The sequence below is a fragment of the Microcaecilia unicolor genome, chromosome 5 (assembly GCF_901765095.1).
Source record: "Microcaecilia unicolor chromosome 5, aMicUni1.1, whole genome shotgun sequence".
NCBI classification, from domain to species: domain Eukaryota; kingdom Metazoa; phylum Chordata; class Amphibia; order Gymnophiona; family Siphonopidae; genus Microcaecilia; species Microcaecilia unicolor.
Genome location: NC_044035.1, coordinates 343,744,474 through 343,771,060, shown reverse-complemented (window position 1 = coordinate 343,771,060; position 26,587 = coordinate 343,744,474). Strand labels below are relative to the sequence as shown.

At 45.4% G+C, this 26,587-nt stretch overlaps 1 protein-coding gene across 1 annotated transcript in view; it reads right to left on the bottom strand.

Moving 5' to 3' along the window:
* Positions 1–26,587, bottom strand: part of LOC115471367 (cadherin-13-like) — a 1,126,129-nt gene that overhangs the window by 808,551 nt on the left and 290,991 nt on the right. The window contains exon 4 of the mRNA XM_030205064.1: positions 25,171–25,287. Coding sequence (XP_030060924.1) covers positions 25,171–25,287 — 117 coding nt within the window. The remainder of the gene's footprint in view (positions 1–25,170; positions 25,288–26,587) is intronic.

Sequence of the window (26,587 nt, the reverse complement as noted above, 5' to 3'; positions counted from 1 at the left end):
GTGAAACAAAAGGGACCAAGAAAAGTCGGCCAAATGCTCATCAGGGACGCCCTGCTTTTTTCCATTATCGGCCGAGGACGGCCATCTCTTAACCACACCCCCATCCCGCCTTCGGTACACTGGCGACACGCCCCCTTGAACTTTGGGCGTCCCCTCGACGGAAACCAGTTGAGGGCGGGCAAAATCGGCTTTCGATTATGCCGATTTGGCCGGCCCTGAGAGAAGAATGCCCATCTCCCGATTTGTGTCAGAAGATAGGCGCCCTTCTCTTTCTAAAATGAGCTGGATAGGCAACTACACGCACCGAATACACGCCAATTCGAAGTTACCGCCCGGGTACCACGTGCCCAGGCAGTAATTTCATTTTTTACGTGCATCCGCTACATGCACCGGAAAATAATTTTCATTTTCCGGTGCATGGTGAAAACATGGCGGTAATTGTCATTATACACGTATAGATGATTACCGCCTGGTTAACGTGTAAGACCTTACCGCTAAGTGAATGGGTGGTGGTAAGGTCTCAGATCCAAAATGGACGCGTGCCAATTCTGATTTTGCCGCATGTCCATTTATGGTAAAAATTTAAAAAGGCATTTTTTACAGGCGCACTGAAAAATGGATCTGCGAGCGCCCAAAACATGCATCTACACTAGCGCAGCCCACTATTCAGCGCACCTTAGTAAAAGGACCACTTAGATTATAGGGTTCTATATTCTACACATGTAAATTTTCACCCACTCCATGCTCTGCTCAAAGTCTGCTCAAGCGAATGTCCACCTGCAGAGTACGCACCGTTGCATCTCGACGTGTACAGGCTGGAGAATGGTCATCGAAGCATGTATGTGTCCACAGACGTATGTAAATTACCATAAGACCAGCATTTTTGCACATTCTTGCCCCCTAAAACTCAATAGCTACTTATAGAATTACTCCCTAAGAGCCTGATATTCAGCCAGCGTGGGAACCAGAATATATATATCAAATAAAGATGAAAATTAAATACCAGCCGCAGTAGTTAATTTTTCTGTACATTCAGCACTGCTGTGCATGCAAGAAGAGGAGCTGAACTTGCGTATAATGTAGTTCCCGCAGTGATGCTATGTATATTTAGTTAAGCCTGCAGTTCAGCCCTTCTAAACTAAAGGAGAAAGTTATTAATGTGGGCTACTATTAAGACACTAGTAAAAAAGCCCCGTTTCTGATGCAAATGAAACAGGGGCTAGCAAGGTTTTCTTCTGTGTGCATGTGGGAGTGTGTGTGTCCCTGCCCTCTGCCCTCTCTCCCTTCCCCTATGCTGTCTGTCCTCTCTGTCCCCTCCCCCCGAGTCCTTCAGTGTTAAGTTTCCTGCTGTGCTGTGTTTGTGTTACAGAGATAGTGAGGGCTTCTGCCCCCTCTCCCCTCCCCCCTCTGAGTCCTTCACTGTTACAGAGTGATGTCGTGCTTTGCTGTGTTTTCCTTCACTGTTTGTGTTACAGAGAGAGCGAGGGCGGGGCAGACACTCATGGGGAAACCAGATATCTCTTCCCCTTCACACTTCCGGCTGGAGGCTTCATTTAGAAAGTTGGTGGTGCCTTTTATATATAAAGATGTTATTTTACTGTGAATTCCAGTTACTAGTAACTAGGTTTCACTGCAAAAAATGGAATCTGTGCTAAACTTGTATGACTAAGAGGGGCATAATAGAAAGGGACGCCCAAGTTTTGTTGAGGACGTCCTCGCAAAACGTCCCAATGGAGGGGCGGGGAAACCCATATTTTCGAAACAAGATAGACGTCCATAACTTCTTCTGAATATCAACCAGTAAATGTTTTATGGTGTGCCAATAATGCACAACTGCACATCCTTAATTAGGGATATCCTGAAAGCCTATCTTGTTTGTGGCTCTTGTAGACGAAATCTGTGCACCTCTGTTGCAAGTCCTACTGATGCAGACGTGAATTCATGGGTGGTGTGGTGAGCTTTCGTATCTGTCAGCAAATGGTGGCTTTCAAAGGCATTCTCTTTGCTCCAACATAAACACAAAGTCAATAGGGATAATCTGATAACAAGTGCACTTTACAAGTGGTTTTCTTGCTTCACACAGTTCAAATTAAATCTAATTAATCTTCAGACACGGTTTCCTCTGCCACTCAGTTCATTCCCACAATTCTACAGAAGATAGTACTACTCTGACTATTCACTTCTCAGTTCCTACTGCTGACCTGGGCCACTGGGTTTCCCTGGAAAACATTAAGTACATTGTATAACTAAAAAATAAGTTACTTGGGTTTCAATAGTACTTGCGATGCCCCTTGATTCACTTCCCAGAGTTGCTGTCACAGTGCTACTTGTCCGCTGAAATAAATACTCTTCCAAAGATGTCAGTGGTTTGAGACCTGCAGGCAAGACTCCTTACTTCACTTGTCCGTGCTAACACTGACTTCCCTAACCAGTCGCTGTAGTGTTTTTTCTCCAGCTGATACTGAAGTTCTGTGAACAACTCTGTAGAACCTTTCATACGTCTGGGAGAGTTCTCCGCCTTCTGCTGTCCTGGACCAAGGTTCTCACTCCTTTCCAGCCAAAGGAGTACAGAAACATAGAACACTAGTAAAACATGCCCGTTTCTTGCGCAAATGAAACGGGCGCTAGCACGGTTTTCCTTCCGAACCTCCCCCCTCCCTACTCACCCCTTCGGCGTTCTGAAGGCACTGACCGCCATTGTTGCAGACCTCGGCACGCCACCTTCAATCTGCTGAGTCGTTGGTTGTGAAGCCACTGGCGCCATTGCTCCGCCCTTGACGTCATCACGTTTGACGCGAGGGCGGGGCCCCAACACAGTGTTTTCGGTGGCTTCACCACCACGAACCCTTCGAACCGGAAGGAAGTGCCCAGAGGACCTGACAGTGACGTCAGTGTCCTCAGAACGTTGAGGGTGAGTTTTATTATATAGGATGACAATAAAGACCATATGGCCTATCTAATCTGCCCATCTACTATCCCTACCTGTCCCTTGGAGACCCTATGTGCTTTTCCCATGCTTTCTTGAATACGTCTGCACTTTCTGCTCCTCTGGATGCTTCTCCCATTTCTCCGGCTCACTGCATTAATGCATGCTCTGGATCAAACCACTACCTGAGCTAGAAAGTGAAATGAATGCTGGGAGCCCAAGGGGTCTCTACACCAATATATCAGCCTAACTCCAGCCATCTGTGACTATCTTTCGAGTGCCATGTTCCATTCCTCAAATTATTGAAGAAACAATGATTCACAGGGTGGATGCAAGGAGCCTAATTCAAGCAAACTACCCACAGATCTACTATGGGTCAGTCCAAACAAAAGATGTCACCCGCAACTTGTCTGTGGACCCCTATTGCACCCTATTTCTATATATTCAAATGGACTATCATGACATCCCCAATACTTTACCTTAAAGGGGGTAATTTTACAAACCAATTTTGTGAGTTATGTGGTGATATACACATGTAAAGCAGTTCAAATAAAATACCTCAAAGCATGAGTAATGTTGGCGTTTAAAATCTTAATCGGTTTAGCTCCAGATAAACTTATTCCAATTAGTGATACTCCCTGCATTAAGAGAAGCTTCTAAATCAAGAGCCTGTCATCTACCGATTTACATAAGTACATAAGTATTGCCATACTGGGAAAGACCAAAGGTCCATCGAGCCCAGCATCCTATTTCCAACAGTGGCCAATTCAGGCCACAAATACCTGGCAAGATCCCAAAAATGTACAAAACATTCTATATTGCTTATCCCAGAAATAGTGAATTTTCCCCAAGTCCATTTAATAATGGTCTATGGACCTTTCCTTTAGGAAGCCACCCAAACCTTTTTTAAACTCCGCTAAGCTAACCGCCTTTACCACATTCTCTGGCAACGAATTCCAGAGTTTAATTACATGTTGAGTGAAGAAAAATCTTCTCCGATTCGTTTTAAATTTACTACATTGTAGCTTCATCGCATGCCCCCTAGTCCTAGTATTTTTGGAAAGCATGAACAGACGCTTAAGCAATTCGCAATGTAAAGGTGTTAGAATCTTCATATTTATAAAGTGACGAAATCTGGAACAATCTTTCTCTACAGATAAAAAGACAATCGGCCTATTCTGCTTTTAAGACTTGCTCCAACAGTTTCTGATTCAATGTTCATTCTTGTTTTTGCCTATTGTAAACCGGGAGAAAGCGGTCTGTAAGTTAGGCACGGTTTATAGAATAGCGCATAGGGCTGGGGAACATACGTACATTTAGGTGCAGCCATTTACGTCACTGAAAACCTGGTATAAGCACCCACACCTAAATGTAAGCACGTCAACCCAAATTCTTTAAGTACGTGCATAAATTTGAGGAAAATGCCTGACATACCCACACTCCTCCCATGGCAATGCCCCCTTTTCAGCTACGTGCATTGGAATTTAAGCATGCAGCTCTTTTTAAAATACCCCTAAAAAGATATGCATGCAAATTTCAATTATTGCCCATTAGTGCTGATAATTGGTTGTTATTGGCCAACTAAACATGCACAACTCACCGCCCTTTATTTATTTATTTGCACATTTATATCCCACTTTTTTCCACAGATATGCAGACTCAAAATGGCTTACAATATACTGAAAAGGCTATAGCCAGACCAGTTATTAAACAATTACAATTTCATGAAATAGGATAGAAGGAACAGAGGAAGAAGAAATAGGAAAAGGGTAAGAGAGCGTAAAAAATAAAGGGCAATGGACATATTATTAGGAAGGACTGTAGGGAACATGAGGAAAGTCTGAAGATGGCATTTAGAGATAGGCTGGTCTTAGTAGATTTCAGAAGCGGAGACGGTTCATCTGTCTGCAAGGCAAACCATGATAGGGAGCAGGTGTAAATCCCATCCAGACGAGGAGAAATAACGCCACGTTGAGAACCGTTGAAGGCATTGTCTTTATATAGAATCTGGGAGGAAATGGTATGAATATGCATACTTTTATTACAGGAATTGTTGGCCAAGATCTGGGCAAAGCACAGGCAAGTCATGAAGTATCCACAATACAAAATTTTATAGTGATCGTATGAGGTATAAGTGGAGGGTCAGAATGGATGAAGATTGCGTGATGTCTTGTTCGATCATAGTCATCAGATTTTCCAGTATGTCTTCATGGGAACGATGACCATAAGAGCGTGTGCTCTTCTGGAAAGATTTAGTTCAGTGATTCGAGTGGGATGCTAAGTATTACAGTAACATTACTGTGCAACCCAGTCTGAAAAGCAGGTGCCTTTCTTTACAGCTAAAATTTGTGACAGCTTTTAATCTTTTCTATATTCTAATATGTTATCTCATCTTCCCCCAGATATACGCAAATATCTATTATATTTAGGGGCCCTTTTACTAAGCCGCAGTAGGCTCTACACGCGTGCAGCGTGCACCAGGATGAGGCTACCGCCAGGCCAGCATGCATTCCTGGCAGTAATTTCAGATTTGATGTGCGCCCAGGGGTGTGCTGGTAAATTTTTAACAACGGGCTCTCTCTTTGGGCATAGCCGACCCTGAAATTTTTTTTTTGGGGGGGGGGAATACATGCCTCTCTCTCACCTCCCTTGTGCGGGCACGCTACGCATACCTTTGCCGAGCCCCACCAGCCAATAAATGGACTGCCACCATTTTCTGCTGCTTGTTTCTGGCTCTGAGCAGCATGATGGAACCTTCTTGCGCTTGCATGAAAAGTCTCAGCCTGATGCTCAGAGTCAGAAACAAGGAGCAGGGAGCAGCAGCAGTCTATTTACTTGGCTGGTGGGGCCAGCATCACTGTCAGCAAAGTAAAAGAGAATTCAGGAGGGGGCCCAAGCCCACATTTTGGGAATCAGTTGTTAAAGTAGCCATGGGGAGACCTACTTTAACAACCGGCTCCCAAAATTCTTAAAAACTTAACAAATGGCTCTCGCGAGCTTGTGAGAGCCCGCTCCAGCACACCACTGTGTGCGCCCTTAACGCCAGGATGAATTACTTATTTTCTCCTATATGCACTGGTTCCAGCAGTAATCAGCACTTGACACATGCCGACCGGTCACCGCGCATGTAGCATGTGAGCCTTTACCGCTAGATCAATGGGTGGCGTTAAGGGCTCAGGCTGGTTTTGGGCACGCACTGGTTTCATTTTTACCACAGACCCTTTTCCTGTCCCATTAAAAAAATAATGTAGATGTGGTAAAAACAGGCCCGGCATGCGCCCAATACACACGCCTACACTACTGCAGGCCACTTTTTACCGCAGCTTAGTAAAAGGACCTCTTAATGCCATTTTGGAAAGGTGGAGGAATAGCCTAGTGGTTAGTGCAGTGGACAGTGATCCTGGGGAGCTGAGTTTGATTCCCACTACAGCTCCTTGTGATTCTGAGCAAGTCACTTAACCCTCCATTGCCCCTGGTACAAAATAAGTACCTGACTATATGGGGAGGGTGTCGGGGGCATGGCGTGGATGTCCTTCTCACGAAGGCATCTGCGTTTTGGATGTCCTTGGCTGCCATCACAGGGAAGGACGTCCTCAACTGCCGTCGCAGGGAAGGATGTCCCCAACTGCCGTTGCTTCCCCTCCTTAGGAAGGAAATTGTGTGCAAATGAGCTAACAGCGAGTGGCATCTTTGCTTGCAATTTCCTTTATGCATGCCCGTTCCTTTCCAGATCGGTAAGGGAAGGGCTTTTTCCATTCAGTTAGTGGGACAAGTGCACTATGAATGCTGGCTCCTCAACGACCAAATGGCTTGGATTTGGTCGTTTCTGAGATGGGCATCCTCAGTTTCCATTATCGCCAAAAAACGGGGATGACCATCTCTAAGATCGACCTAAATTTCATGATTTGGGCGTCCCCGACCATTTTATCGAAATGAAAGATGGACGCCCATCTTGTTTCGATAATACGGGTTGCCCCGCCCCGTTATGGGGCCGTCCTTAGAGATGGGCGCCCCCGTTCGATTATCCCCCTCTCTGTCACGTACAAACCTTAATGCAATATAACTCTGTATTTCTCAATCCGGAACTGGCGATCGCCATTACGGAACAATGTAAGCCACACTGAGCCTGCAAATAGGTGGGAAAATGTGGGATACAAATGCAACAAATAAATAAATAAATAAACCACTTTGAATGTAGTTGCAAAAACCTCAGAAAGGCGGTATATCAAGTCCCATTTCCCTTCCCTTCATTAATGTTGCCAGTTGCTAAAATGCAAAAATGAAGTTTGAACAGACCAAAAAGCATTTGTGGTAATACCACTTGCCACTCACGAATAGTATTTAAAGGAAATTCTAGGAATCGTTCAACTGTGCCAAAGGCACCATGACTGTTATTATCATACGTATACCATGGACCCCTCCCCCCCCCCCCCCCCCCCCCCCCGTGTATAACTGTCAAATTCCAAATAAATAAATAATTATCTAAAATGCCATTACCATCAATAGACTGACAACAGACAACCACCATGCAAGCAATTATAACCGCAGCTCTCTCAGGCTGTCATAGGAGAAAGTGTCCATCATTTTTATGGAACCCTGACAAATAAACCATTACTGTAATTAAGGCACAATTGCATGTCACACTGATTCTTATTCCATTTCACTTGATTTGGGCAAATAAATCAGAAGAGATACCATATGGACAGAGACCAAACCATGCATACGATGTTTCTCGGCTTTGTCTGAGCACGCATCAGAAGAAACACATCAATAACACTCATCATTCCTCGCTCAGGCCGTTTGGACACAGAGACCCAGGGCTGCCAAGGTGTATTATATTTTTGGAGTCATATCGCTGTCCCCTAGGACTGCTGCCTGGAGTGCAGCGCTGGCGTGATTCCTCAAATAGCCCATCTCTTGTTAGAACACACCATGGGTGAAATTGTTTTATAATTAAGCACATAACTGCAAGCAAATGAATGATAGCACTGCTATCTGAGAAGTCAATTAATCTTCATCGTCCCTCTTTCTGCTAACACAAAGTGCTTTGGATCTTTGAGGTCTAGGGTTTTATATCATTATCAATTTGCAATACTGTTGTGTCTTGGATAGAAGAAGACGTAGCAAATTTAAAAACTGCGTGAGTTGCCCTATTTACAGCATCAAAACAAAATAAAATGGGGCTTTCATTTGAATGAAACCGTTAACAGAGGCTGGTGTCACTAACCGCTATGAAAAAATCTACTGCTGTCTACCACAAGCAAAGGGAATTTCCCTGAAAACTCCTACGTGAAACGGCAAAGCTTCTGACAATATATTAACTTTTTTTTTTTTTTTAAACCTACAATCTGGAGGATTTCTCTCTTTAATAAAGGGGGAACAAATTGTACGCTTCAGTTCAAACATCTTGATTAAATACATTTTCATCTTGATTCCCATTTTTCGAGCCAAATTTATGCCACTTGTCTTTTCAGTAAATAGAAAAAGGTTACAATGTTACCGGTCACTGTTTAGTGCTCAGGTACGAACCTATTACGGAGTTGCTGTTCCAACTTTAGCTAAGCTGGAAGTCACACCTGTTTGGCTAAATTAAATCTAATTACAAATGCTGAAACCGATGCTCTGGTCCAGGAGGAACAGAGAAAGGAGGAGAGGCAGGACAGGCATCCTCGGGGCTTCAGACAGCCAAGCATTAGTCAAAGGGAACCTCAAATCCGGAGGAAGAAAGTAAGAGTGTCCCAAGGAAGTGTGCCAGCAGTTCAGTGATCCCTATCCTGCCTGCTAATTTATTTTGAGAGAGCTACATCTCAAACTGTTACTATTTGCATCAGTTTTCCTTTAAAGGAAATTTCCCAGCAACGACTTATTTAGGAACACCAAATGTTGTGTACAGCGTCTCCTTGGATCTGTTTCCCACTAATGGCCTGGGGCCTGCAAAGGTAAATCCTTCCCTCTGTTGTAGGATCTTTGCCTATATTTCAAGGGGTTCAGACCATGGGACTGTGTTACGTCCCTCACCTGAGTTGCGGTCCACACAGCTGGATCGACGCCGAGCCTCGTCCCGGCGGCGATAGCCGGCCATGCGGCCGTCGGCGGCAGTCTTGCTGGGTCTGGTTCGGTTGGCCGGCCATGCCCTCCAGCCGAGGGCATGGGTACGGCTGTTGCGATCGTGGGCCTGCCAGCCCCGGTCGCCAGGGTCGGCCTTGATTAGCTGGATGGCCATGTTGCGTTAGCTGGCTAAGTCGGCCATGCGGTCTGGCGGCGTTCCGGAAGTGGTGCCGATTACCGGCGCGGGTTGTTTGCTTTGGCTAGTTGCACGGGATTGGACGCCTATCCCGGGGCTCCACCTTTTCCCTTGCAGGCACCAATCTGGAGCGTTCCCTCCAGCTGCGCGAAGTTACAGCTAATGCGGGGACTACTTAAGGACCACAGTTCCCACACACTTTGCTTCGGCTTCTATGCTTATAGAGGTTTTGGTGCTCATCTCGTGCGTTTCATTGCCTTTCCTGTCAGCTGTTACTAGACCTTTGGACTGTTCCTGATTACTCGTGGATTGCTGCCTGCCCTGACCTTTTAGACTGTACCTGATTACCCATTGCATTGCTGCCTGCTTGCTCTCTGCACTGTACCGGCTCACTCTCAGAGTTACGTCCGCCTTACACCTAGTCTGGTATGGGCGGCCCACCCCGTCCGGATCCCGAAGTCCTGGTGGCACCTGCACCTGGGGGCTCACTCCTGGGGAACGGTGGTCGCTTCCCAGGTGAAGCTAGGGGTTGTCCGGCTGCCTGACCGAGTGCGGCGCGACTCTCATCCACCGTGCTCAGTCGGGGCACAAGTGCCACTGCTCAAGTCACAAACAGGACCATAACAGACTGTCTAAGCTTTGCCTGTCGATTCTCTCTTCTTCTCCACCTCTTATCTCTTCTATCAATTATTGACGTTTGTTCTCTGACTTTCTACATTGATACTTTGCTCTACCTCTGCTAGAAGGGTGGTATTTCAGATATAATAAACATGTGTCCAGTGAGACTTAGCCTGGTATTGAGTGGTATTCTCCCAGTCATCGATGTATATGCATGTTACATTTTAAAATGGTAGTTGCCTTTTCCTGAAAGGACAATGAATATAAAATGAAACACATGATGCAGTCTGGAAATACTGATTCTAATTTTCAACTATTTCTGAAATTAGCTCCTTATCCCAGCACTACATTTATTTTCCATTTTACCTGATATTTTGATAATAGTCTTGGCTACGATTCATTAAAAAGTTCTTTAAAAGATCAACATATTAAGGGGCCCTTTTACTAAGCCGCGTAAGCATTGACGCGCGCCCAACGTGCGTCAAAATGGAGTACCATCTAGCTACCGCATGGCTCTTGCGGTAATTTCATTTTTGGCAGTCGTCCGACATAATTTTTCGGACGTCCATATTGGACGTGCGCCAAGTGGCTTTTGACCCATGCAGGTCATTACCACTTGGTTACCATGTGAGACTTTACCGCTAGGTCAACGGTGGTGTTAAGATCTTAGACCCAAAATGGACGTGCAGCCATTTTCATTTTGCCGCATGTCCATTTTCTGCAAAATGTTTTACAGGTGCACTGAAAATGATTCTGCGTGCGCCCAAAACACGCATCTACACTAGTGTAGGTAATTTTTCAGCCTGCCTTTGTAAAAGGGAGCCTAAGTTACATGAAAGTGTATTTCTCCTCTAAATATAAGACTCTGCATCATCAGCCTTATTTATTTATTTATTTTGAACATTTATACCCCACTTTTTTCCACATAAAGCAGACTCAAAGTGGCTTACAATGTACTGATGAATCAATTACAATGACATTAGAAAGGGTAGAAGGAACAGGGGAAGAAGTGAAAGGAAGGGAAGAGAGTCTAAAATGGACTACGCAAATCCAGATGCTGAGATGGATCATCGTGGCTGGAAACAGCTCCCAACAAAGCACTGTTGTAAGACCCAGTGATCGCAGTCGAAGTGCAGAAGCAGCAGCAGTATGCGGCCTGGAGAGTGGAAGAGGTCACCGGAGGCAGACGGCAGCAGCTGGAGGCAGACAATGCCGGCGGGGCCAACGGGTCCGGCAATAACACCGCAGAGGAATAGGGATCGCAGTCTGCCTAAATTAAAGGCAACAGCCCCCCCCCCCCGCAACATCCGGCGACTCAAAAGGAAGCAAGTCCTCCACAAGGTGCAGCTATGCCCAAAAAGACTCCCCAGCGCAAAGTAGGTCTCGATGCCCAGCAGCCGGCAACAAGCAGGGTAGAAGACTATCGCGGTCTAGAGCAGAGTCCGATGGAAAGGCTAGAGGAGAGCTGGGTCAAATAAACATCGGGGATGAGCCAATCAATAGACACACTAGCTTCCTGCATTGTGGGCAGCCGGTCCTCGCACTCCAGCTTATGAGCAAACTGTTCTTCTTTTCTATAACAATTGTGTAGATGAATTTAACATGAGCAGTGGCGTACCAAGGGCGGGGCGGTAGGGGTGGTCTGCCCCGGGTGCATGCTGCAAGGGGGTGCAGGGAGCAGCCATGTGGCTGTCGGCTCTGCCGGTTCCCTGCTCCCAACTGGCAGCGCTGATAGCTGCGCGACGGTTCCCTGGACCCCGAGGAGGTAAGAGCGATGCATTTGGGGGGATGGAAGTGATACACCCGGGAGGTGTCGCGATTTACAGGGGTGAGTGTTGCACCGGGGGGGGGGGGGGGGCACAGCGGTGATACGCCCAGGGTGGCAGCCAGTGGTGTGCTGGAGCCGGCTCGCACGGCTCGCAAGAGCCGCTTGTTAAATTTTGACAGCTCTGCGAGCCGTTGTTGTATGGGGCGAGCCGGCTCCATTGCACGAGGTAAGCATGGCAGGAGGGCACCATGCTTACCTCCCCTCCCGCTCCCATCCATGTCTAGTGATGTCATTCGCCCACCCTCCATCCTCCCCTGCCGCTCCCATCCGTCAGTTTCAATTACCTGCCTCGAAGCGCCGCATTATCTAAGGCCTGCCTGCTGCCCGTCTCCAGCTGCCTTCCCTGCTTGCTTCTCAGGAGTTCGGTTCGCGCCCTTAGTCCCGCCTTCTGACGTCATTCTGATGTCATTTCCTTTTCCCGCGGCGGGACAAAGGCCGCGACCGAACTCCTGAGAAGCAAGCAGGGAAGGCAGCTGGAGACGGGCAGCAGGCAGGCCTTAAATAATGCGGTGCTTCGAGGCAGGTAATTGAAACTGACGGATGGGAGCGGCAGGGGAGGATGGGGGGGGGGCAAAGGACATCGCTAGACTTGGATGGGAGCGGTGAGGGCAGGAGAGGGAGGAGAATTGCTGGGCATGGATGGGCAGAGGGGGGCAGGGGAGAGACACTGCTGGGCATGGATGGGCAGAGGGGGGCAGAGGAGAGAATTGCTGGGCATTGATGGGCAGACGGGGCAGGGGAGAGAAGAGAATTGCTGGGTATGGATGGATAGAGAGGGGCAGGGGAGAGAGGAGAGTTTCAGGATATGGATGGAGGGGAGAGCAAGAGAAATTCTGGACATGGATGGAGGGCAGGGAAGGGAGAGAGAAGAAATGCTGGACATGGAGGGAAGATAGAGGAAGGAGATTAGATGAGGGAAAAGGAATTGAGGAGAGAAACTGCACATGGATGGAGAAAATAGGCAGAAGCTGGATCCACTGTACAGTCAAGTATGCGGAGGACCAGAAATGAAGAAGAAAGGAGGAAAGAAAAGAAATAAATGGAAAGGAAGCCCTGGAAACGGAGTCAAGGGAACAGATAGAGAGCAGCAGAATCAGAATACGGACCAGCATGATCAGAGAAACAAAGTCACCAGACAACAAAGGTAGAAAAAAAATAATTTTATTTTCATTATAGTGTTTGGAATATGTCCACTTGAGAATCAGGTGCTGAACGTTAAAAGTTTATGTTTATTTACTTATTGTGGCATTTTATCCCATATTAAACATGAATTAGATTGGAACCTGGGATCATTTATTTTTTTTTTTCCTGGAGAGAGTAATGTGTTGGCTGCTGCCCCCCCCCCCCCCCCCGGTATAGCCAGCGCTGCAATTTTTTTTGTGGGGATGCAGAGGTGGGTGGGGGGCGCAGTGGTGGATGGGGGGGCGCTGAGGTGGATGGGGGGGGGCACCGAGGTGGACCGGGGAGAGAGCCTGTTGTTAAAAATTTACCAGCACACCATTGGTGGCAGCCGACCTGGGAACACCACTGACCATAAGTAATCTAAGGGTCAATATTCAATGCGATTTAACCAAATGGTTGGTTAAATCACTTCTGTCGGCTATCCACTGATATTCAGTGACATCTAACCAGTTAATGCCACTGAATATTACCACAGACAGTTAAAGTGAAAGCTGGTCTTTTGTGGGTGGTCTGGGAGTGCAGTTGGCACTTAAGCAATTAACTGCCCAAGTTAACCCCTGGATCCTATATAGCACGACAAGTTGCGTGGGCAAATCAGGTCATATTCTGGATTTGATGTATATCGTAAAGGCCATGGAAAGGTGCAAAACCTCCATATTTCTTGTGTTTTATTTTAGTATAGCTATATTGCATTTTCTGAGCTGGGAGCAGCCATGAAATTGAAGAGACAGCTAGAAGTTTGTGGTTTGACATTTGGCCTATGCTAACTTGTGATAAGTTGCTTGGCAGCAACCAAGAGCCAGAGACTCCTACGGCTAAGGACACCTGCAGTATCCAGATAAACAATCAGAAGGAGAAGGAAGTGGGTGTGGGTGAAATTGTAGGCTCAGCAAGAGGGTGGAGGGGCCTAGCATAGTGACTAGCATAATAAGGACATAGGTCAACCCATTATCTAATGAAGACCAGGGCCGGTCAAACCCAGTAAGCGGGGTAAGCACCGTAGGGGGGGCGCCTGCCTTCAAGAGCGCTGCTGTGGCGCTGCGCCACCATACCGTGCCACCCTTGGGGGTTTAAATCTTTTATTTACCTCCATCCCAGTGGCCACGTCATTTCAAAGCCTTGCACATCTCTAGCCTTCCCTCCTTCCCTTCGTGAGTTTGTTCCCTCAGAGTCCTGCCTTCTGACGTCATTTCCTCTTTCCTCGAGGGCGGAACTCTGAGGGAACGAACTCATGAAGGAGGGAAGGCTAGAGACGGGCACGGCTTGAAATGACACGGCGCTGGGATGGAGGTAAATTAAAATAGCTTTAAACCATGCAAGGTGGCAGGAAGAAAACGGGGGATGTTGGGGGGAGAAGAGGGCGGAGATGCTAGGCGGGGCGGAGGGGCACCAACTGATAGTCTGCAGGGGGCACCAGAGACCCTAGGACCGGCCCTGATGAAGACATGCTTTATATGACAGGCTTTAAAATGTCAAAGCAATTAGGGAATAAATGATAGAAGTTGGAAAGTACTGGAACAGGACTCACCATAAAAGCAAATAGAATATCCCGGAAAGATGCATATTCATTAGGTAGGAAGGGTAATTATAATTAAGATAATGAAGAAAGGAAGAAAAAAGTATTTAAGAGGAAACAGAACTGAGGATGGAGAGCTTCAATGTTCCTACACTAGCAGATGGACATATTGACAGCTCCCAGAGGAAACTCTGTTCTGCCTGGGGGGGCAAGGGTCCACCCTCCAGTAGACCTCCAGAAGGTTACTCCTGTCTCAGAGGCAAAGACAGAAGTATACATTGCGCACACAACTTAATTAGTTAACAAGCCAATCAGCACTGATAATTGCCAATTAACAAGTAATTCACACTCATTGGCATTAATTAGAATTTGTGGGCTGAACTGTCTAGGCGTATTCTGTAACATGGTGCGTGTAAATTCTGAGTGCATAGTTCAAAAGGGGGCGTATGCAGAATGGGTGGGTCATAGGCATTTCTACAATCTATGCGCATTGTTATAGAATACACCCGGGTCTGCACCTAATGTAGACATCAGCATTCACACCTACTTGGCGTACCTTCCCGTGACTAAGAGGCTCATTTTCGAAAGAGAGGATGTCCAAAAAGCGACATTAAATTAGCACTTGGACGTCCATCTTCAGAGACATCCAAATCGGTATAATCGAAACCCGATTTGGGCGTCTGTAGCTGAAGTCCGTTGCAAGGACATCCAAATCTCAAGGGGGCGTATCGGAGACGTGGTGAAGGCGGAACTTGGACGAGCCATAATGGAAAAAGGCAGATGACCCTCCCCTTACTCCCCCAGTGGTCACTAACTCTCTTCCACCCTCAAAAAGCATTATTAAAAATATTACCTGACAGCATCTATGCCAGCCTCAGATGTCATACTCAGGTCCATGACAGAGCATGCAGGTCCCTGGAGCAGTTTTAGTGGGTGCAGTACACTTCAGACAGGTGGACCCAGGCCCATAATCCCCCTACCTGTTACATTTGTAGAGGAAACAGCGAGCCCTCCAAAACCCACCACAAACCCTCTGTACCCAACATATAGGTGCCCCCCTTCACCCATAAGGGCTATGGTAGTGGTGTACAGTTGGGGGATAGTGGTTTGGAGGGTTTGGGGGGGGGGCTCAGCACACAAGGTAAGGGAGCTATGTACCTTGGAGCATTTTATGAAGTCCACTGCAGTGCCCCCTAGGGTGTCCGATTGCTGTCCTGGCATGTCAGGGGGACCAGTGCACTATAAATGCTGGCTCCTCCCACGTCCAAATGGCTTGCATTTGGACGTTTTTGACTTGGACGTCTTTGGTTTCGAAAATTGCCGAAAGTCAAAGACGTGTCTTTGATGGTATTTTCGAAACAAAAGATGGACGTCCATCTTTTTTTCAAAATCAGCTTTTCCCCGTCTCCGGATTTGGACGTTTTACAAAGACATCCAAATCCAAACTGAAGATGTTTCTTTCGAAAATGCCCCTCTATATGTAGTTGCATGGAACGTTGGTCAGCATATTCTATAAACCGTGTGGAAATTTAGGCGTGTTCTATAAAATACACCTAAATTTAGGTGCACTTTATAGAATACATCTAGACGTCTGTTTTTTCAGCAATGGTTTTTAGGCACCATATATAGAACCTAGTCTTAAATGGTCAATTTGGATCACATAAAAGTCAAGTCCTATCTTTATGTGGTGTCACTTAGGTGGTTAAGTACCGAATGTCGCATTTAATCGAATAAGAGATAGCCAGCTGCATAAACTGGATATTAAATGCCAGTGACCAGACATAACCCAGCACTGAATATCGGGATTATGCCACTGGCAGTGAAAGAAATGGCTTATCCTCGCCAGCTGAATATTTTTTTTTGTTACATTTGTACCCTGCGCTTTCCCACTCATGGCAGTCTCAATGCGGCTTACATATACAGGTACTTATTTGTACTGGGGCAATGGGGTTAAGTGACTTGCCCAGAGTCACCAGGAGCTGCCTGTGCCTGAAGTGGGAATCCAACTCAGTTCCTCAGTACCAAAGTCCACCACCCTAACCACTAGGCCACTCCTCCACTGTTGCTACCATTTGAGATTCTACATGGAATGTTGCTATTCCACTAGCAACATTCCATGTAGAAGTCGGCCCTTGCAGATCACCAATGTGGCCGCGCAGGCTTCTGCTTCTGTGAGTCTGACGTCCTGCACGTACGTGCAGGACGTCAGACTCACAGAACAGAGCCTGCGCAGCTTCTACATGGAATGTTGCTAGTGGAATAGCAACATTCCATGTAGAATCTCCAATAGTAGCAACGAATCTCAACATTCCATGTAGAATCTCCAATAGTATCTATTTTATTTTGTTACATTTGTACCCCGCGCTTTCCACTCATGGCAGGCTGAATGCAGCTTACATGGGCAATGGAGGGTTAAGTGACTTGCCCAGAGTCACAAGGAGCTGCCTGTGCCTGAAGTGGGAATCGAACTCAGTTCCTCAGGACCAAAGTCCACACCCTAACCACTAGGCCACTCCTCCCACTACTCCCTACTCTTTTTTTTCTAACTGCGAGATTTTTTTTTTTATATTTTGAAATCATAATAAGCAAGAATAGGCCACCCCCATTCCCATGGAACACTAGTCCACTCAGGTGTTCAGGACATCCCTAATCAATATGCACAAATTGATTTGCATTCATAGCACTCCAATTTACATATGCAAATCTTCATCATGTATAGTCATCAGGGGCATCCTGAAACTCGAGCAGGTTGCTGTTTACGAGGACTAGAGGTTATCTAACCCTGAAAATAAGAGGGAAGTTTGAAAGTACAGTCAAGACTTCAAAGGATACATTATTCTCCATTCAAAGTAAAAGGATAAAGAATTAACAGATTCAGTCATTAAATCCATTTTTTTCATCTGCTAAGATACATCATTATTAAGTTTCATGCTTTATAATGATGGATATATTTTTATCTCTAACATTAAATAATTTCTCACTTATAGCTGGCCCCAAGGTCTACCCAGATGAGTGCAATTTATAACGACCAAGTAAAAGGGCTTTTCTTATAAAATGTTACTTTTTTTTTTTTTTGTTTAAAAAGGGAATTAAAAGGATGCAAATGGATCTCCTCATTCTGAAATTTCATAACTAGTACATCTTTACAGGCCTTGATCTGAACACACAATTTCCTTTCATTCTACCCCAACTGAAGATAAGAAATGACCCCGGACTTATTGATCAATCACATTCCCAACCAATTTCAATATTGTTGAGGTTTAGACCAATGTAATCTTTCTACAGAAATATTAACGTCAGTAAACTAATAAGGTCTGGGCAAATTTCTCAGCTAAAAGCATTCCAGTTCGGTTGGCTCTTGCCAGGGATCCATGGTTTTACTTTTGCTCAAGGTTATCAATAGAAATCAAACAAAATAAAACATGGAAAAGAAAAGAATGATGATACCTTTTTTATTGGACATAACTTAATACATTTCTTGATTAGCTTTCGAAGGTTGCCCTTCTTCGTCAGATCGGAAATAAGCAAATGTGGTAGCAGATAGTATATATAAGTGAAACATCCAAGCATTACTTTGACAGTCTGACCGGGTGGGAGGGTGGGGGTATGCATGGGGACATCAAAGCATTTCATTTATATTCTAACAGATATGGGTGTTGGTAGGTGAGTAGGAGGGTGATAAACAGAGAAATACAACTTTATGGTTTATAATGGGATAGAAAATGTTTGCTCAAGAGGTCAGCTCCCAGGGCTAGCCAGAACTGGGCTGAAGATGCTGTACAGATAGCATTACAGCACCCTTGGATAAGGTGCAGGACGGAAAGTTATGATTCTCAATAAAGATGAACCTGGGGTTGGATTTGGTGGTATCCCTGTGGCTTGGATTCCTGCCTCAGGACCACCCCTGCAATAGATAGACTAGAAACAGGAAAAAGCTCGCACTGAAGGTTCACTCTGAAGCAGTGGCGTAGCCACAGGTGGGCTTGGGTGGGCCAGGGCCCACCATTTATGGCTCAGGCCCACCCAAAGTAGCACATGTTTAATGGTAACTGGTGGGACTCCCAAGCTCCGCCAGCTGAAGATTTTCCCCTGATGGTAACGAAAATGCTATTCTCCATGACACCGGCACCCGCGCCATGCTCAATTTTCAGTGCATGCCTGCTGCCAAGGTGGAAAGAAGCGTTTCCCCACCAGCTGAGATAATTTTTTGGGGGGGTGGGGGGTAGAACACTTGGTGCCCACCCAATTCTTGCCTAGGCACACCCAAAATCTGTTGTCTGGCTACGCCCCTGCTCTGAAGAACCCAAGCACTGGATCCAGCTGAGGTGGAAGAAAAAACTACCAGGCTCCCATACAAGCATTCAGATACGGCTCGTTGATTTCTTGGACAAGTCACTTAACACTTCACTGCCTCAGGTACACACACTGCAAGCCCTCCAGGAAAAGTAAATATCTTCTGTACGTGAATGTAACTTGCCTTCAGTTACTACTGAGAAAGGCGTAATCTAAATTCTAATCCAAAATCTTGTATCAGACATATTTTAAATAAAACAAAAACCCTGCAAATGCCACTCAGGAACTATAGAGCAATTCCATAATAGCACTAATTTCCAAAAGTCACACAAGAAGGTGCCACCTAAAAAGACTGCGCCGTAAACATTATGGTGGGCACTAGAATATCAATATACCTATTGGAAACTAAACAAGCCAGATTAGTACAGATTGTACAGAATACCTGGGAGCTCATTTTCAAAGCACGTAGGAGTCCTTTTACTAAGGTGTGCTGAAAAATGGCCTGCGTGGTGTACACGCGTGTCTTGGGCATGCGCAGGTCCATTTTTCAGCACACCTGCAAAAAAGGACTCTTTTTTTTTCTTGGCTGAAAATGGACATGCAGCAAAATCAAGATTGGCGCTCGTCCAATTTGGGCCTGAGACCTTACCGCCACCCGTTGACTTAGCGGTAAGTTCTCATGCATTAACCGGGCAGTAATCGTCAGTGTGCGTACAATGCCAATTACCGCCAGAACACTTTTCCGGCACGCGTAGCGAATGTGCGTAAAAAATGAAATTACTGCCCTGGCAGTGCTGTAGCTGGGTGGTAGTTTAAAATTGACACACGTATGATGCACATATACGCCTACGTGGCTTAGTAAAAGGGCCCCCTTAAACTTTACAAAGTTCCATAGGTTTCTATCAGGTGAATTTTCGAAAGAGGACGGCCATCTTCCGACACAAATCGGGAGATGGGCGGTCCTTCTCTCAGGGTTGCCCAAATCGACATAATCAAAGCCGATTTTGGCCGTCCTCAACTGCATTCCGTCGCGGGGATGACCAAAATTCGCGGGGGGCCTGTCGGCACTGTACCGAAGGCGGGACTGTGGCGTGATTTAGAGATGGGCGTCCTCGGACGATAATGGAAAAAAGAGGCGTCCCTAATGAGCATTTGGCCGACTTTACTTGGTCCATTTTTTTTTCACGACCAAGCCTCAAAAAGGTGCCCAAACTGACCAGATGACCACCGGAGGGAATCGGGGATGACCTCTCCTTACTCCCCCAGTGGTCACCAACCCCCTCCCACCCAAAAAAATTTTAAAAACATTTTTTGCCAGCCTCATATGTCTTACCCAGCTCCATCACAGCAGTACGCAGGTTCCTGGTGCAGTTTTTAATGGATGCAGTGCATTTCAGGCAGGTGGACCCAGGCCCATCCCTCCTACCTGTTACACTTGTGCTGGTAAATGTTGAGCCCTCCAAACCCCCCCAAAAAAAACCCCACTGTACCCACATGTAGGTGCCCCCCTTCACCCCTTAGAGCTATGATAGTGGTGTACAGTTGTGGGGAGTGGGTTTTTTTTTTTTGGGGGGGGGTTGAAGGGCTCAGCACCAAAGGTAAGGGAGATATGCAGCTGGGAGCAATTTGTGAAGTCCACTGCAGTGCCCCCTAGGGTGCCCGGTTGCTGTCCTGGCATGTGAGGGGGACCAGTGCACTACGAATGGTGGCTCCTCCCATGACCAAATAGCTTGGATTTGGTCGATTTTGAGATGAGCGTTCTTGGTTTCCATTATCACCGAAAACCGGGGACGACCATCTCAAAAACGACCTAAGGACGACCATCTCTAAGGTTGACCTAAATTTCATGATTTGGGCGTCCTCGACCTTATTATCGAAACGAAAGATGGACGCCCATCTTGCTTCCATAATACGGGTTGCCCCGCCCCTTTAAGGGGCCGTCCTGCAAGGACACCCTCATGGACAACTGGGCGACCCGTTTCAATATGCACCTCCACCTAACCTGTAAGTCTAAGTGCTTTGAAAATACGCCTCCCCGGTCTCTTCCACACACATAGAATTCAAATAGATGATCACAAATATGGAATAAGTAACTACAAACTAAAAATAAAATATGTGGACAAAAATTAAACTAAACTCCCCAAAAGCCAGACTTTATACACCACACCAAACAGTAGTATGTCCCTCATACTGGGCAAACTAAAGAGAGAAGGTGTAAATTTCAAAACCTGACATATTTCAAATAGTACATTAGAAATTAAGGGGTTATTTTACTAAGGTGTGTTAATGGATTTAGCGCGCTAATGATTAGCACATGCTAAACACAAAGAAGCCCATTTCATACCTACGAACGTCTTAACATTTTCACATGCTAATCGTTAGGGGTCCTTTTTACTAAGCCGCGGTAGACTCTATGCACATGCAGCCTGCGCAAAAATGAAACTACACCAGGCCAGCGTGCCCTCCTGGTGCTAATTTCAGATTTGATGCACGCCCATAATGCATGGACGAATTATTTATTTATTTCCTCCTACGTGCACCACTTCCAGCAGTAATCAGCACTTGGTGCGTGCCAACCTGTTAAGGGCTCAGGCAGGTTTGGGCACACGCTGATTTTATGTTTCCTGTAGGCCCTTTTCCCGTCCCATTAAAAAAAAAACATTTTTTTGTACATGCTATCCCAGCTATCCCAGTACGTTTATGATACTGTATTGTAAAATTGGATCCTTACAACAAATTACTTACTTAGATTATTCTTTGTTATGTATCCTATACTGTTTATTGTAAGACACATGGAACTCAAACTTGTTGGGATAATGTGGGATATAAATGTCACAGACAAATGAAAACTACACTGGCTTCCATTAAAGAACAAGTTGCCTTTAAGGTCTGCACCTTAATTCACAGGATAATTTACGGGGAAGTTCCAGAATATATGCTTGATTTGGTTGCAGTGGCGTTCCTAGGGGGGCGGACACCCGGGGCGGCGCCCCGCCCCCACGGGTGCAGCCCCCCCCCCCCCCCCCGATGCAGCGCGGACCCCCCCCAGGTGCAGCACCCACCCCCCGATGCAGCGTGGACCCCTCCTCCCCGGGTGCATGCCGCTGGGGGGAGGGGGGTGCCACAGCGCGCGCCTGCTCAGAGTTCCCTGACTTCGCGCGTTCGCTGCAGCTCCCTCTGACCCGGAACAGGAAGTAACCTGTTCCAGGGCAGAGGGAGCTGCAGCAAATGCACGAAGTCAGCGAACTCAGAGCAGGCACGCACCGCGGCACCCCCTAGCGGCGTGCACCTGCGGCGGACCGCCCCCCCCCCCCCCCTGGTACGCCATGATTGGTTGACTTACCACCTAGTATAGATCCAGTCTCTCGCGATCCTACTTGAATCTACACTACCCAGACTGCAGTGGCTTAAGTACAAATCTATTTATGCCTCCAACTTCACATTTATAGGCACACAACTGTGGAATGCTCTACCTAATTAGTCAAATGTACCCAGAGCTACTTAAAATTCAGAAAATATTGAAGACTGTAATGTTCAAAAGGCTAATTCTCCAGGCTCAACATAATTCAAATTCACTTCTAGTCTAACACACATTCAAAGACACTAAATATCTTTTATCTTTACATATTGTTGTTTCAAATGTTGTTTACTATCTTACTTTTAAACTATATAATTGTACTTCATGCACTGTAGCCTTTTCTACAGATTGTGTAAGCCACATTGAGCCTGCAATTGGTGGGAAATGTTGGGATATAAATGTATTAAATAAATAAATAAAATTTTAAAAAATCCTGTGATTAATGGCAGCCATAAAATGATTTGTCTAACAATTTTTTGGTAGGTTGCCCCAAGGTCACCAGGCTTCAGATCTGCTGGCCTTTAATCTCTCTATATAAAAAGCAACCCCAACGTTCTGAAGCCTCCACGGAAGTTGAGGCGCCCGAGATATCCGGTGTGCACTGGAGTGTCTGCACCGCCCTCGCGTCAAAACGTCATGACGTCGAGGGCGGAGCTATGACACTCGACGAGGGCCGAAACGGAAATGCCACAGCGAACAAGGCAAGTAGCTTGGAGGGACGGAGGGAGGGGGGTCCCTTGCTAGCGCCCGTTTCATTGCGCTCAGAAATGGGCATTTTTTCCTAGTTTATTAATATGGTCTAATTATATCAACTGTATCTAATCCTTAGAGCAGCAGCCTGAGAACCAGAGAAGCCAAGGTTCAAATCCCACTCTTACTCCTTGCGATCTTGGACAAGTCACTTCATCTTCCATTGTGTCAGGTACAGACTGTAAACCCTACATAACTCAAGTGTAACTGATACTGAATTACAACTGAAAAAAGTGTGAGCTAAATCTGAATCCAAAATCTAGTACCAGGCATATTGTGAAGTAATTAAAAAAAAAACCTACTAAAGTCTTACAGAATCTATAAAGCAATTCTACCATACCATAATGGTACTAATTCCAGAAGTTATACAACAAGGGCCTACCTAGGAAAAGGCAGCAGGAATTTAAAACAATCAGTTCACATACTGGAAAACTAAACAAGCCTGATTAGCATGGATTATTCCTACACAAATAATCAACGCTAACAGAGAACCCCAGTCTCTTTCATACATGCAGAACACAGACACTCTCACCAAGTACAAAATAAGTAGTCACAAACTAAAAATAGAAATGTGTAAACAAAAATTAAATTGAACTCCAAAAAAGCCGGATTCTGCATATAATGCAATAGCCAGAGAATGAGAAGCAGTGATGCATGTCCCCTCTGCTTTGCAAATATAAAGACAGCAGATGTAAATTTCAAAAACTGTCACATTCCTATCACTAAATTACAAATTAGCAAATAAAACATAAATTGAAAATAAGATCATACCTTTTTTTATTGAACAAAATATAATTTTTGACTAGCTTTTGAAGGCAAAAACCTCTTTCCTTACATCAGAACAGAATACCATAACAATAGTATACTGTCCCAGCCTGAGGAAGGAGGTTTTGGCATCCGAAAGCTACAAAACTAACAAAAAAATGTATTTAGTCCTATAAAAAGGTATTATCTTATTTTCCATTTTTTTCTTATTAACCTTTGAAGTGAGTTAACACAGCTATCACATTACTTCATCCTAACTAAAAAAAAAATAGAATTCTTTTTCTACCTTTGTTGTCTGGCCACTTAAGTTTTCTAATTGTGTTGACCCTAGTGTTTGATTACTGCTTTCTGTCTTCTTTTCATTCTCTTTCCAAAGGTCTTCTGTCCATTTGTCATTTTTTTTTCTCTCCATCTGTCTTCTTTACTACATCCAGCTCCAACACTGATCTGTTCCTTTTGGGTTTCTTCCATTTAGATTTCATTCAGATGATATTATCCAGTATCTCGCTCTTGTAACTACATCTACTTACAGCTTTCCATCTCTTTCCATCATCATGGCCCTCCCATTCTCCTTCCTCTTATTTCCCAGTCTTCCACCACCTCTTCCTTCCCCCAACCTGCTTATACTGCTTTTCTTTCTCTCTCTCAACACCTGCCATCAGCAGCTCCTCTCTGTATCTTCTACCCCCTCCACTTCTCTGTGTCTCTCTCCTGCTTCATCCAGCATCTCCTCTCTTGTTTTTTTATCTTCTCTTTCTCCCTGCCATCTTGCATCTCCTCTTTCAGCTTGCATATGTATTGAAGAACCTGCCAGTCTTGCCTGCTTTAATGCAGCTTTCCTTCACATTTTTTCTGTTTTATTGACACTGCTGTATGTACCAGGAGACGGCAGCGACAGTGGTTGTAGGGAAGCTGACCAGGAGTGTGGTGAGGCAACTACTATGGGGACTTTTTGGGATACTTTCTGCCATCCCCATAATTTTGTCATCTGAGATGACTGCCTCAATTTGCCTAATGATATGGCCAAGTTAAAACAAGCCATCCTGGTAGCTTAGTGGCAGTGCTGGGAAAGAACCTGGCTCTGATTCCCCAACCAGGAATCTGCTCTCCAGTTGTCTCACAGCTCCTAGTGATGAGGGAATCCCTGTCATTGCACAACAGCAACATCTAGTGGCCAAACGTAGGAGCTCTAGATAAAGCCTTGGGACATAACCGCCAGCTGATGACTGTCACGTCAATGACTGGTCTAAATGACTTGGGTGGGGATGTTAAAAAGGGAAAATCATTGGGTAGTTTTGAAAAAGGTGCCTGGCACCATAGTTCAATGGTGGCTGCTTCCAATTAAACTGGAAGCCCAAAGGAAGATGAAAAAAATCTGCTGAGCCAAAAACAAACAAAAATAGAAACTGAACTTTTAAGAGTTATTGACAGCAAATACAACCTTTATGAACCTCGATCTGCCATTTTTTAAACCTCATTTATGGGTTTATTTGGCATTTGGGGTTTTTTTTTCACATGAAATAGATTAAGCAATCCTTTGTATGACTGCTTGAAGAGCAACCAAGCTGTAGTTTGTTTCAGGTGACTGTGATCCAACATCTCACCCGGTTTCCTGAGCTATTACTTCTTAATATTATGGCGCTGTTTTATCGGACATTGCGCTTTGATAGGTTAATTTTGAATTGCTTACCTTGCCCACAGCCTTGGGGAATGGTTGCCGCTGGTTCTCAGAAATTGAAATTGCAGCAGCCAATATAGCCCTTTTCTGCCTTAAAAGTCCAAGATTCCCCGAAAGCTTCAAAATATCCTGCAAAGAAAACAAAATAAGGTTAAACATCTCGGAGACTTCTACATGAAAGTATATTAACATTCTGAATGGTTTTATCTTAGATGAATAGAATAGATGAGCGAACACAATTGCTAAACGTGAAACCTCATTCTGCACAGGGGCTCATCGTGAAAACGGCCCTTCCAGGTTGTGATATTCACATTTCCCAAGTATTTCACAAAATGTTCTGCTGAATATGAAGCCTTTTGCAAAATATATATGATGCCAGCAAATACACATTCATTTGCCAGAACATATTAAAAATAAACAAAAAGACATAGATAAAGAACAGGATCCCTCAGCAGCTTCCATGCAAACTGCCTCCACTTAGGGGGTGATTCTAGAGCTGAATATCACTAATTGGGCACCTGCATGCAGTATGCTGAGTATAAACAGGACCCCTCACCAGCTTCCATTCAAACTGCCTCCACTTAGGGGGTGATTCTAGGACTGAGTATCACTAATTGGCCTCCTACATACAGTATGCTGAGCATTAATAGGACCCATCAGCAGCTTCCATGCAAACCTGCCTCCACTTAGGGGCGATTCTAGAACGAGCATCACTAATGGCCACCTCCATGCAGTATACTGGGTGTAAACAGGACACCTCAGCAGCTTCCATTCAAACTGCCACCACTTAGGGGGCGATTCTAGAACTGTGCATCACTAATCGGCCATCTACATGCAGTATGCCGAGCGTTAATTTAATAATGGCATCTGGATGTCCAGATTCCATTATATAATAATAGCATAAGTTGGCATCTACATGCCTACATTTAGGCACATCTACTTACAGCAAGGGAGAGACCAGACTGGATCCCCACGAAAGAAATCCAATGGAACAGCAGAGAAGGAGTGGGGAAGGTAGGCTCTTTCCAAACGCAGAGACAGACGTACGATTAGAAATAGTTTATTGGTAACATCAAACAAATATATGACTCAACACAGCTGTGTTTCGGCACCGTAGCGCCTTCTCAGAGTCTAATGAAGGACTATGATGTTAAAATCCAGCTAAAATATAGTGCAAGCGGGACCACGGTCCACAATCCAGATTGAGTAACTTCTGCGAGCAAAATATGTAGTGTCAAAGACTATTTCTAATGGTGCGTCTGTCTCTGCGTTTGGAAAGAGCCTACCTTCCCCACTCCTTCTCTGCTGGCACATCTACTTCCACCATTTCAATAGCAGGCATAAATGTATGTATTTAAATTTGACATTTTAGTCACTACAGTATTCTATAAGTTATGCGCCTAAATGTTGGACATATGCCCCTCCCTGT